Source organism: Columba livia, chromosome 16, assembly GCF_036013475.1.
Source record: "Columba livia isolate bColLiv1 breed racing homer chromosome 16, bColLiv1.pat.W.v2, whole genome shotgun sequence".
In the NCBI taxonomy this organism is placed as follows: domain Eukaryota; kingdom Metazoa; phylum Chordata; class Aves; order Columbiformes; family Columbidae; genus Columba; species Columba livia.
This window is the reverse complement of record NC_088617.1, coordinates 7,204,358-7,217,967: the sequence shown is the minus strand read 5'-3', so window position 1 is coordinate 7,217,967 and position 13,610 is coordinate 7,204,358. Positions and strand designations below refer to the sequence as shown.

The 13,610-nt window shown below is 44.2% G+C and overlaps 1 protein-coding gene across 2 annotated transcripts in view; it reads right to left on the bottom strand.

Moving 5' to 3' along the window:
* The window catches only part of LOC102088601 (peroxidasin), a 45,994-nt gene that overhangs the window by 21,333 nt on the left and 11,051 nt on the right, over positions 1-13,610 (bottom strand). For both annotated transcript variants that reach the window (XM_005499573.3, XM_065032308.1), the window contains 5 exons: positions 13,083-13,154; positions 5,554-5,625; positions 5,238-5,309; positions 2,924-2,995; positions 1,395-1,466 (listed from right to left, as the gene is read on the bottom strand). In XM_005499573.3, coding sequence (XP_005499630.2) covers positions 1,395-1,466; positions 2,924-2,995; positions 5,238-5,309; positions 5,554-5,625; positions 13,083-13,154 — 360 coding nt within the window. The remainder of the gene's footprint in view (positions 1-1,394; positions 1,467-2,923; positions 2,996-5,237; positions 5,310-5,553; positions 5,626-13,082; positions 13,155-13,610) is intronic.

Below are 13,610 nucleotides of genomic sequence, written 5' to 3'. Positions count from 1 at the left end.
CCACAATGTTTAAATGGGATGCTTAACCAAGTCAGAAAGATTTCATTGAAAAACTAACATTACTCATCAGCCATTCCAGTTTCAAATTAAAATTACTCTATTAAAACAGACTATGCATTTTTGGCTTGAGGCAAAGAGAAACCCTGAAATATTGGAGATTTCAACCTTTACTGAAATCTGTAAGAGCAGCAGATAACACCACCCCTGTTAGAGCTTTCCATGCTCTTTTACTCCTAGCTCAAAAAGCTCTGTGCGTCAGATCAGTCTCCTGTGAGCAGCTGCCTGAGGCTGCAGCATTCCTGCACAACTAGAAGAACTTTTATTCCTGCATCGTACACCTGGACCATGCTGAATGGAGCCCCGGTGACCTCCCAGCGCACCCATGTTTTTCCCCTCTACCGACCTCACTTATATGTGCAGTTCTTGTTCTACACATCAGGATAAATACAGACCACAGGGGGATTTAGTTTCTGCCTCTTTCCCCACTGATGGTTTTACAGGAGATGGGGCTGGGACATCGAAAAAAAATAAAAAAAAGGAAGAAAAGTCTAACATTTTCAGGGACAAATATTTGAGAACGTGATACTTTACACAAGGCCATAATGGAGTATTTTATAGACACCAAACCTTTTCCTCGGACACATACAGACAACATTTCACAAGTTATTCTCTGTTAAACAGAAGTGAAGCATTTTACCTGCTGGCAGAAATCACAGAGGGCTGCAGTGAGAAACACATTGTTTTCTTCTGGTTTAAAATCATGGCAGGAAAATGAAATTCTTTAGGTTTTGCCTTTTGTCCTCAAAATACATCATAGAACTTATTTCCAGAGCTCACAAAAGACAAACAAAGCAAAGCTCTGGGACATTTAAGCAAGCAACAAGTAAGCTTGAGAGGCCACAGGTTATGGAGGAATAACACACCAGGGCATTCCTGCATGAGAGGAGAGTCGTGCACCCTGGCTCTCCTCTGAGTATTTTCAATTGCTAGAAAAAAAGCCTTTCCTTTTATGACTATGATTTTCCCTTCCATGTTAGATACAGGTAAGAACGCATGACCAATGTCATATCTGTAACCTGCACTTCCTACATTTTCAAAGGATGTTCTGTAGGTTCAGATGGTTGTAAGGACTTTCCAGGAATGTTCATTTCTATGGCATTATTGAGCTGTAAATACATTATTAGATTATAATTAGACACTAGCATTAAGAAAGTACTAAGTGGTTAAATCAGCTCTCATGTCCAATCAAAACTATTTTATAAACTTAACGGTGGCCTTAGAAGTGCAACAACTTAAAGTTTTGCCAACCGGGCACATTTTTCTTCAGGTCCTGGCCATCTGATCAAAGACAAACAATTGCTCTTTGCAGGCTATGTTTTTTTTTTTTTACTTACAGCCGTTTGAGGGATTCCAGTTGAGAGAATGTCCCTGGATGAATCCTGGAAATCTTATTGTTGTGCAAGAATCTGCAATGGGAGAACAGATGCCAAAACATTATTCAGTTATTTGCACTACAAGGACGACAACATCCCAGGTCAAAACTCAGTTTAAATACAAGGGCTGCTCATTAAAATGGAACTTAAACATTTACAGTGTTTATTTCCCTGAGCTATAGGGATTTCATTCATTGTGAGTGCAATACAATGCACCAAAATGGAGAGCGGGTGTGGACTGGAAACGGTGACTCAAGATGTGATGTAACAGGTTTAAACTGGAACCTTAAAGTTAATCTGCTTCATGCTCTGCAAAGGGAGGAGAAAGGGCATGAAATCCCCACAGACTGGACCCACCCGATGCTTTCTAAACTGGAGCTGACCCAGGCACTGAAGGGACCATTTCTTGTCCCCCCTGCAGAAGACACAGCAGTTTTCCATTGCGGTAAGGCTCCAGCAGAAGATGCTGGATAACTACAACATTGTTATTAACCCAAATCCATGAGTAAATCTAATTCAGATAACAGCCTCTGATCAAATCTCACTTCCAGATTCTTAGCACACAGGTAAAACTCCCCAGTTCTTAGAAAGAAACCCTGATAGTGCTAAAATTCAGTGGGGACTAAGACGGAATAATTAACTCTCCATTCACATCATGGAGGGGGAAATTTAATTATGTTGGTGACATCTAAAACTCATAGACAAAAGATAGGAAGAAATTTTAGTAGATGGTGGAACAAACTAAATACAAAAGCAGTACAGCTTGCATGCAAATGTCTGCACACATACATGTATGTGTGAGTTCAGCCTAGCTGGATGCTGAAAAACCTCCCTCTAAAATTTAAATCCAGAATTTTTGTTGGATCAAATACAGAGGCTGAGATCAGCCATAGCGTACAGATCCAGGTCTGAGTTTTCCTCAGGGTGTTTGGATCCCATGATTTTCTTTTCCTAGCTGTATGGACATAAGGCTCATTTCCATGCAGCACAGAAGGGGCTGGTGGTTTCAGGACCCAGTGGAACCACTGTGGGAAATTCTGTCCTAGTTGCTGCATCATTACTAGAAGCAAACCTGGGGAGCAGGAGACACAGGAATTCATTTCCTAACTGCTTTCAAGAAGGATGCATGTTTTTCTTGTTGGACTTTCTTCTGACTTTATTCCTTTTCCACCCTTTTTTTTTTTTTTTTGACACACACTGCCCAGCAGTGACTAACGTTGACCTTATGGTCAGAGTAAAGCGTCAGTTGGCTTGGCCAGCCGTTGGGCTTTCTGCAGATTTATCCCTGCTTGGGTACAAATGCGAACATAACACAACACAGGAAATTCCCTTTTTGTTCTCAGTAACTCTTCTGCCTCACAAATTAAAATCTCCCTCTTCAAGGAAGTTTCTTTTTGCATTTACCTCCATTTTGGAGATCACATCAAAACAGTTGCAAAAAATAAGGTTTTTTTCACCCTTCTCACAAGAAAGGTCCCATCTTTACTCACAGCCTTTCAAGTTTAGGCAGGTCACTGAAAGTCTCGGGCTCCAGGCTCTCCAGGTGGTTGAAATGCAGGTACCTGTCACGCAGAAAATCACAAAGGACACAGTTACAGATCTGCAATTTAAAAAAGAGAAGATCTTTTCAGATCAACCCACCAACACCCAGCACTTGGTCACCACCACACATCTCAGGGCAGATGCAGAGAAAGCAGCACCCATTTTGATGTCTTCACTTCCCATGTGCAAACACAGCAACCAACTCTGGCTTTTCCCTATTCTGTCAACTATTTACTCTTGCTCTTAATGAACTAAACACACACTGAGAGGAGGACAGGTTTGCTCTTCCCTGAGGCCTAAGACCACAACCATCGGCATTGCCCAACACATCCTTGGCTAGTTGAGAGTTAAGAAATAGCTTTCCTTTTATGGCACTTGTTCCCAGCCTAATTATTGCAGTATTTCTGAATGGGATCATGAGCTTGCTGATAATGGATTTGTATAAAAACACCTTGAACAACCTGATAAAGCTTTAAAATTGGTCGTGCTTATTGCTGAAGGTGGGACTGGAGGCACCCGTAGGTCTCTTCCAGCCTGCACTTGTGTGCGATTCTAACAGGGGCTCCCAACATGTCATCCACACAGCAAGAGCACAAACATCTGGAAACAGCTGCCATTGGGCAGAGGGAAGGCACAGGCCTCCAAAGACAAAGACTGTGCCGTCTGCTGGAACACTTGGGTCTAAGTGGCACATCAATGTGAACAGCCCAGTTCTTGCTCATACAGATTGATGGTTTTAGTTCCACTAAAATCTCAGTTCCCCCAGCCACCAGCAAAGGAAAACTGGGGTCTGCAGAACAACACCCCATGATACCTGTGACATTCACTGGCATAACTAACACATTACTGCCCATTAGATTAATTTCAGTACAGTTTCAAAGTTGCCTAAAGTCTTTCCCCTTATTATACACAGGCATGAATTTCACAGCGGACAGCAATTAATCACGGATCTACAAATACTCATTCTGCTATTGTAGCTGACTGCATCGAGAAATAATTGCCTAAGCTGCCACATGGTTGTTTGATTTGTAATGGAAGGATTAGTGATAAATTGTCCACTATCCAAGCACAAACCGAGAGATGGTGACTCAGATTCTGCAGTGCAGGGCAACAGCGGGGAGACATGTATGTGCTTTAATAAGTCTTGGGTGTCTGCTGTCATTACTTTGGACGTTGAGGAATGCATCTGATACTGTCCATCAACTGGGTTTTACTTTTTCTTGAAAAGCTGGCTTGTGGGGTAACAGGGAAACGGGGTAGGATTTGAGCAGAGCTAATTCTTTTGGAACCATGCCTGCCTGAGATTGAAAACAGATGGGCCTTTCAGAGGGTTGTTTGTTGGTTTTGTGGCTTTGTGGTGTTTGTTTTTTTTTTTTTCTTTTATTCATGACATCAAGTCTGGAACGCTTACTGTTAAAATACCACTGTGGCCAGCATCCTCTCCTCTCTAAGCATAGCTGAGCTGGTATCTGCTTCCGATGTGTTCTGCCAGGTACCCTTGCTGAGCTGGTCGATAAAAGCCACACTGTACACAAGGCTGGCAGCACACCTGTTATTTAGCTTGCCTGAAACTTCCCATTATGCTCTGTCTACTCCTGCTGTCAGCCTGGAGAACAAGCTGGATCCCATCCCTCTTACAGCAACATTTTTAGTTATATTCCAGCCCTATAAATGCTGCCATTGGGGACAATCCATTAATTGGAATGGTTTCTCCAATGTCCAGTGTTCTCCAGTGATGCAAATAATTTCTATACTTCAAATATCCACACTCACACTCTTTCCACATGCATACATATGTTTACAAACATGCATATAAAATATCATGACCTCTGGGATGAAAAATCCAATCTCAGTTTAGCAAGACACTTCAGAAGAGTTAGACCTCAGTCTCCCCATCTCACCTTGAACTCAGAGCACTAAGAGTCAGAAATCAAAACTTATTTGACTGGCTAAACAGCACAGATTTGCCATACACAGAAGGGGAGCAAATAAGGACTGCAGGAGCATCACTACAATGGGACATCAGTAGGAAGATATCTCAGTATTAACTGACCAAAAACAGTGCTGGGACCAGCTGGTTTCAAATGACGCCAGCGCAGTCTTGCAAAGCTGGATGATAAAACAGTAGAAGCCTCATCCTACTCCATGCTAAGTGTCCGGTGCTCTCCACTACTGGAAACACAGCACTTGGGGCAGAGGAGCCAATAAATCAGCTCTTACACACGTCACATTCAGCAGCAAACAAAGCTCATTTGTACTTACAGCTGTTCCAGAGAACGGAGACCGTTGAAGGCATGTTGCTGGATGCTCTGAATTTCATTTTTATAAAGGTAGCTTTGAAAAGGAGAGAAAGAAAAACATGTTAGGATAACTGATCAGCAGCTGTGTTTTGAAAAGACACAGGAAACACCTGTGGACCTCAATACAAAGCAGAGCTTTCTGATTGGATTCAAGGGCAATGTTTTATAGCTTTGACATTGACATCCAGAAATTCTGAGCAGAGAAAACACATTCTTGACTGGGAAGCACAAGGAGTCAATGTCAAAGAGCGTAAGAAACCACCGAGCTACCAACTCACAGGTATTTGAGGTTCTCCAGATCTTCAAAGGATCTTCTCACAATTTGCTTTATCTGATTATTGTTCAGCAGCCTGTTCAAATCAAGAAAGAAAAACACAACCAGTGAATTCAGCATGTGTGAGACTTGTGGCATTGGTGTTCCTGGATGCCCACTAAAAACAACCCTGAACCTGTGTTTTGCAGAGCTTAAGATTCAAAGGGGTCAAAGTTTGGGTACTCACACCAGCTAAGTCAACGAGAATGTTTCTTGCCCAGACGTGTCAAATGCTTCCAATACGTACAGTGTTCAAAAACTTTTCTTTACTTTTGCCACAGTGGTTTTCATCCCAAAGTTACAATTTTGGCCAGGAAAGGGAGGAGGGGAAGGGAGACAGGCAGAAGGGAGGGGAGGGAGGAATTAAATCATTGCTGCCACCCATGTACAACCACAATGGTTTGTGAAGGTGCATGTTTGTGTTCAACAACATTTGAACAGAGCCAGTTTTTGAGAGTACCAAGACACTTTAAAATACCCATTCGCAGGGGAGTTATAAAATGGTAACACTGTGTTCTAATCACTTTGTGTACAAATATGTGCAATTGAAAAATAAATAAACACAGATCTAACACCTGAGGCTATTCAGAGACCGCCCCTTTTGATCTTGACAACCTTGTGCCAGATGTTAATACAAAATCTATGGACAAAATCGCATTGGCAAGCAATCTCTGACTTGTATGTGCAGTTGCCGTGACTGCATGCAAACGATGGCCTATGCCAATGATCAGAAACAGCTCAGCTTTGGTTATTAAACCACTGCAACGGCAATAACCACACAGCTGAACACTCCAGAAATCTCTGCTGCCACCACTGCCAAGCCCAAGACCAAGACAACCAAATAAATCACTTATAAATAGCACTTTAATATACAATATTTGACTATTGATGGTGGCTGCCCAACCGCAGTCCCGTGGGTCTTTGGCTGTGGGATCCCACTCAGAGCTGGTGGAGCTTATAGCCCAATAGCTCAGAGCAAGGATTTCACTAGTTACACTTATTCTTAAAATTCCTAAAAGGAGAGGAGAGCTGTGACCATGTACTACAAAGATTTGTTCTTTCTCATGTTGGAGAAAAAACTGCTATTCCCTCTGCAAGCAGCCAGACCTTAGAACATTGGGTCAAATTCAACACATGTATTGGATGTGCATTTTCTATTTTACAAGCTCTTTTTTGTTGTGACTGTGCTCCTCAGAAATGATCTGCCACCAGACAGCAGGTGAGAGGACAGTTGAGCACTTTCCCGGCAGCAAAGCCCAATCTTCTGCCCCCATTTGTTGGAGAAAACAGTGTAGATGGTGCATCAGGAAGCCCCTGGCACTGCCAGCAAAGGTCCCTTCCTGGGAAGAACAGTTTGTGCAGGTAAAGGATGGAGAGAAAAGACAAAGGGGTGGGGAGAAACAGAAGAAAATGTGTGGGAAAAGAAGATTCAGATAAAAATCAAACACCTCAGGGATGAAAAGATAAAAGGTGCCAGAAACACACACGTGTTGTGACAGCTTTACAAGCTACTGCCAAGCACCTGAGTCACATCAGCTTTCCAATACCTTGCTCTCAGGCTGAGTTTTACATCAAGGGTCCAAAAAGCACATGAGAAACTTGAGTGCAAAGAAACTTTTGGAAGCCAGAACAATAAGGGTTTGAGAAAAGTGTCCCTGCCCTTGGTTTGTCCATCCTCTTTGGATTAGCTGCTCTGCTCCTAGGGATGCAGGTGCCAGGAGCAAACTGTGGCCAAGGGCTGTGGCCAAGCAGCCCAAAGAGGTTAAGGCAGAAAATTGCTGGAAGGTTTCAGCACAGCTGGAAACAAGGATACACACGGCTGAGGTTAAAAAACCCAAATTCACTCATAAGGATGCAAAAATGATGTCAGGTCCTTGGAACACACGATGCTGCTTTGACAGTCAGATATGCTCAGTGGAAATACAGCCCCTGAACACTGACCCGAAGAGTTATTTGACAACTGAACACCCAAGGACTGGAAATAACTGCTTGAGAGCGGTGTGGAAGAGGGATTTTGTCTATTTACCCGCAGGACAAAGACAACACAGGCACCAGCCATGCATGCTGCCTTCCCTGCCCTCCGTCAGCTTGCTTTCATCCACAGCCAGGGGAGAAGGAAAGCAGCTTGTTCTCCATTATCTGATTCCTGGCCCCGCTTCTGAGGACACGAGATGGGCTGATAGACAGGTGCCAGCTCTGACGTCACTCCCATGGATGTGAGCACCTGCCCCTGCTACACAACTGGCATTAGCTGCTCGTTTCTTAGGGAACAAGAGAAGACAACCAGGTCCTTGACACAGGGTCGCACCAACAGCCCAAGCATCCCCACGCACCATGACAGGCTGGAATCCTTCACTGACATCTTTAATGCAATGATTTTAGACAAGGAATGAAGTCCAGATGGGATTTCAAAATGCAACATGCTGTGTGACTGCGTTTTGGTGCTATTTAAAAGCATTAACCTAGTCTGTTTTGTTGTCTTGGCTATTTAGGACAGTTCAAGGGGGTGTAATCAGTGATCCAAGCCAGACAAGACAGATTCTGGAAGTTCAGATGGCATGTGGTACGCAGGCCTCTTATCTCATCGTCTGATACTTAAAAATTTGTTCATTGCCCAACTGGAGGTTAAAAAGTGTATGGAAGAAGCCATCTCTGTTTCCTGTCTCAGGATTCCCCATTGTAATAGGATGTGTCCTGGAAAAAACTCAAAAGTGAGATAATTTATGAAGTCCTTCACAGTCCACATACTCCAAAACACTGCTTTCAGAGAAATCAGCACATCTGGCTCCTAGAAAGACTTCAGATGGCTTCTGCACAGCTGTCTGCTCCTTGACTCCTGTGCAACTCACCCAGAGTCCTGGCATGACCTTGGTATTGATCCCAGATGCAATCAATAGCAAAACCACCCAAATCCCTGCTAACGTTAAAGGGGATTGAAAGCTGAGATCTGCTGGGAACAAATGCTCTGGCAGACGGAAGATGGAAAGATCATTATCGATGCATGTCTGGAGTATACCCTGTAGCGAAACAAGCTAAATTAAAAGTATCAGAAGTACATTTCCTGGAGCTTATCAAAAGATAGCAAAATGATGTGGCATTCCCCTTCCTGCCAGCTGGTGAACTGGGTTCCAAATGAGTAGGTGGACACATTCACACAGGTTTTATTCCTGAAAAAAATCTTCTGGGAGAGTTGAGATATACAAGCACCACGAGATCTGGCCCAGATTCACTAAACATTTTACATCGAGTTTCCTTCAGATTTTATGTCCTGACTGCCTCTCCCTTCCCCACCCTCTCTCTGGGCTGCCAAGCATAGGCTTAAGTTGCATTAAATAGGTCATTTTCTGTCTTCAAAAACGTATTAAATGATGTGACAGTACAGAATTCAGACTCAAACTATCTCCTCTTTCCTTTTGACAAACGACATGCTACAGCCGTTGTGACATAACAGCTATTTTTCTCCTCCCACTATCAACAGAAATCATCACGTAGTGTATTTAAAGGGGGAGAAAAAGTGACTTCAACATTCAGCCATTATTTTCCATTGTTGAAAGGATAATCTGGAATAGGCATTTCCCATAGCTGAGGGAGAAACTTTTACTCTGAGATCCAAGCAGGCTCTGACATCCCCTCCTTACTGACAGAGCATGTTCTCTCAAGAGCTACTAGAGGGCTCAAGACAGATGCTCCATGTTCCCCCATCCTTCATCCTGGAACCCTTCACAAGCAGCAGCTAAAGGAGCTGCAGAGCTCCCCAGAACTGCCTTTGCTCTCACCTGAGCAGAAAAAGAAATAAAATGTGCAACAACATTGACAGGGCAAGGGCACAGGCAGAAGCACGTGCCACCGTGCGGTCTCCACAGAAGTCCAGTTCTCTAGAGCAAAACAAAATACCTACTGGGCAAGTCCAGAAATAGTGCTTTGGTCTCAGAGCTGGACATTTCTACAGATGATGCTGGAGAGATCCAAGTAGCAGCAACAATTTGGCTGGGATGGCCATGGTTTGCAAATACAGCAATGGCCCATTTGGGACAATACGGCAGGGTGCTGACCTCCTGCGGGGACATGGAAGGGGACAGTCACACAAGGGTGTTGTCATCCGTCCCACGCAAAGATGACCTGAAGCAGCAAAGACTGGAAAGCAATAAAACTCTGTGCCTCACCACGGGCTCACAATGTGTTTTCTCTTTTCCACAGTCCCCCACCTGCTGTGAGCTCATGTTGGGTTCGGCGATGAGGCTGGTGTTGGCAAACAAGCAGAACAGCTGTTGAGGAGCTGTGGGTATTTTGTGGATGGCACACAAGCATTTTTTCCCCCTCCCTCTCCCTGCATATTAACAGTTTAAAAATACACCAAGGAGATCCTGACACCAACATCTGCACAGGGATTGAGAAGAGGCAATAGGAAGTGATGAGGAAACCTTGCAAATTCTAAGACCTTCAGCCCAAGAGGACTTCGCCAATGCAACACTGCAGACAGTTAACGAGCAAGCTCCAAATGGTGCAGGCTTTAGGATAATTGATTATTACCTGTGGTGACTGTATCTCTTCCACTGACAAAGAGGGCTCCTGCTTTTAATTTTAAAGTAGTGCTCTGTAATTTATCAAATCCCCCACAGCAGGAAAAGAGGCAGGGTAAGGTTTGAATGGTTGAAAAGTCCCACTGGACATTCACTTCAGGCTCCTCTTCCGTCAGTCTCACATCTCACCTCCCCACACCCAACCCAGGCCACAAAGGTTTCCTTATCAGGGTGGTTTATAAACTGTCAGACTTGGATATACCACAGCCATCCTGCCCAAAAGGTGATGCAGAACAGAAACTTCCCCAGAATCTCCTGCCCTTCCCCTGCCAGGCCCAAAGCACTGTAGAAAAAGGCTCTTTGAAAATCATTTATCTGCTTTAGGGACTTCTGTTCAAGTCCCATGGCAAAAAGCTGCAGGCTCAGAGCTCTGCATATAGAACCTGAGCTACTCTGTCCTCCAAACCTCTTGCTTCAAATATTCTGGCCAAACTTTTGCAGCAAGTCTCTCATGGATTTTAAAGGATTTATTCTCTTTATCACTTGAAGACCTATATGAGTCCTCAGGCAAAAGTTTACCATCTAAGAAACATCAGCAAATTTTTCAGCTCTTGTTAGTTTTGATGTAGCAATTGCACAAACCAAAGTGCCTAGAGAGAAATTTGCTTTAGGAGTGCGAGGTTTTAGGTTCTCTCATTCAGAGAGAATGCTCCTCACCCATGGGAGTTAACTACTTCCAGTGGGAGGATAACTGATTTTGGCAGTTTGCTGGTCAAACCAGGAGATATAACCAAGCACACAAATTACTATCTAAATGGAAAGGTTTCATTTGAAAAAGTAGTTTATATTCAGAATTCAAATATAAAATTGCTGCATTTTTTCCCCACCTGGTCTATTATTTCAGATCTGACGATAGTCATAGAACACTATTTAGGGAAAGCAGGACAGCCTGACCACTGGCTGTGCAAAACACCTTCCTCTTATTGCCCAGCATCCATAACCATGAGATTAGGGATGTTGCAGGTACATTCATGCCTATTCCCTTTAGTATCTGTTCATGGATTTGCTGTCCTTGGTTTCCCTGTCCAGGAGGGTGTGGAGACAGACATCAAAAAGAATTGAACAAATTCAAGGAGCGTAAACAGGTATTACAGAGAGACAGGTCTTTCCACCTCAGCTGGGCTGTGTATCCATATCTAGCTTTAAGCAGAGTGGCAAGAGGCAGAAATCTTGCAGCTGATGGGGACCTGCCTAGACCAGGCACTGGCAGGGCAGGAACTGGGATCTCAAACCAGCAGAAACTGGGATCTCTGACAAAGCTCTGCAGGTTGGGTGGAGTGTCTCTTCATGTGAAGAACTCGGCTCTCCAGCGTGCCGAGTTTCCCCAGGGTTCGGCTGAAATGAGCCTGGCAGTGCTGCCGAGCCCGCTGCCAAGCAGCCGCCTGCATCTCCCAGGGCTGACATCATCTGGAATGGTTTCCTTTGGCGACTCGGGAGAGCTCCAGGGCTCGGAGAGCTGGTCTGGAGACCAGGATGCCTCAGCAGAGCGTTGTGATCAGGTAAAACCCTACAGAATCACACTCTCATTTTCTCTCTAGATATTTTAGGTTCAGACAGGGTGATAAATGCAACTATCTCAAACAGCAGAAATCCATCCAAAGCACCCTTTCTCTCTATTATTTTTGGTAATTCAGTACCACATGGTGCTGTTTGAGAGACTAACACAGGCTGTTCTCATCTGCTGCATGAACAGATCATTGCAAATAAAGTCTTCTGCCAGTCTACTTGTTGGCCACGAGTGCTATGAGCAGGGACCTGGGTCACAACCAGGGTACTTGGAACAATCCTGCAGTCAGGGTTTGGCCAATCATTCCCCCACACGCAGTGGAACAATCTTTAGCAAATGTTGATTTTTAAAAGACAGCTATTGAACAGGGCTCTACGATACAGTCCTGCTGGGTTCCCATTCTTCCTACAACTTCTTGCAGTTGACTGAACTCCTCATTGCCCAGGTTTCTTGCCCTTCAGCACTGTCATCTTTACAGGATCAGGGTCTTCAGATCTCTCAAGGCCAGACAGAAAAAAACAATCTGGAATTTCTCTTGCCGTTTGGGTCTGTGAATGTATAAACCCAGGAAATCTGAGCACGTGCAGGCTCCCAAGCTAATCAGTTTGCCTTGCAGAGGTTCGAGCTTGGACCTGGAAATCTTAGAGCTGTTAGCACCATGTTACAGCTCAAATAATCACATCTGAGTCTCAACAGGCCAATTACATCCAGCACAGCGCCGAGCTGACACAGCTTCTGTTTCTGATTTGGGAGCTGATTGTTTTCAACTCCTTGGCCACGTGGTGCAGATACACTCATATCTATCCTCAAACGCTCAGCCCTACAGTGGGAAACATGCAGTAAAGGCTCCCACTGTTTGATTTGAGCAGAGTGAGAAACTTGTTAGTAGAGCTGTATTTCACACCAACATGAGCGTGCCTGCTCTGGCTGGCTCACAAAACATACAGCATCACCTTCTACTGCTGCTGCTATCTGTAGTAGGGCAGGTGTAAACATTTATTCCAGGGCAAGGCAGAGTGGCAAGACAGCATTTGGAAGGATGCCCTCTCACTTGAGTCAGTCATGTCAAGCAACTAATGTGGAAAGGAAGATTTTGATGCATCCCTCTGCTGTCTTGATCTGGGGCCAGAACTGTCTTTACAGGCTGCTCTAAAGCCACACATGCTGAAACAGCCCTGAGCAGTGACAGGACTTTTAATTGCCAAAATGAAAGTTATTAAATCGCAAATTTAATTTAAAAGGGTAAGAAACACGATCTGGTGTAGAACAGAGAGGATTTTAAAGCTTTAGCTGGATATGCACACCTTGGCTGAAATAATTAAAAGCCCAAGGCCACCTTTAAGCCATTATGGAGACTAGTACTGACATAAGTAATAAATGGATATCCTCACTGCAGGAGAAACTTACAGTGTGTTGAGGTTCTTCAGTCTCCTGAAGGCTCCAGGTTGTATCTCCTTGATGTGGTTGAAACGTAAATCTCTGAAAGTGGAAAACACAATCAGTGCACTCGTGATATGAGCAATTTATATTTGTATAAATTTATATAGCAATCAGCATCACCACAGGAGGAAGGGAGCTGGGCTGCTGGGGGAGTGCATCCTGCGTGAACTGGAGACACAGAGCCACAGATCAGGGAAGGGGGTGGAGAAGGAGCGGGGACAGTGACCAGGGTCTGCTCGTGTCTGCAAAGACAGGCCTACACATACAAAATTCATTTTCATTTCATAGAAAACCAAAGACTGAAAGGCCTCAAGTGATTATTTCCATGAACACAGGGCAATGTCTGCTGCTCAATGCCCCAAGTTCATGTGCAATTACGCTTGCATCTCATACTGATTTGCAGAGGAATGCACGCCGTCACACGGACCCATTTTTTAGCTCCCTAGCAAAATTACCTTTGCCCTAAAATGGTTAAATCTGATTAAATAACCTCAT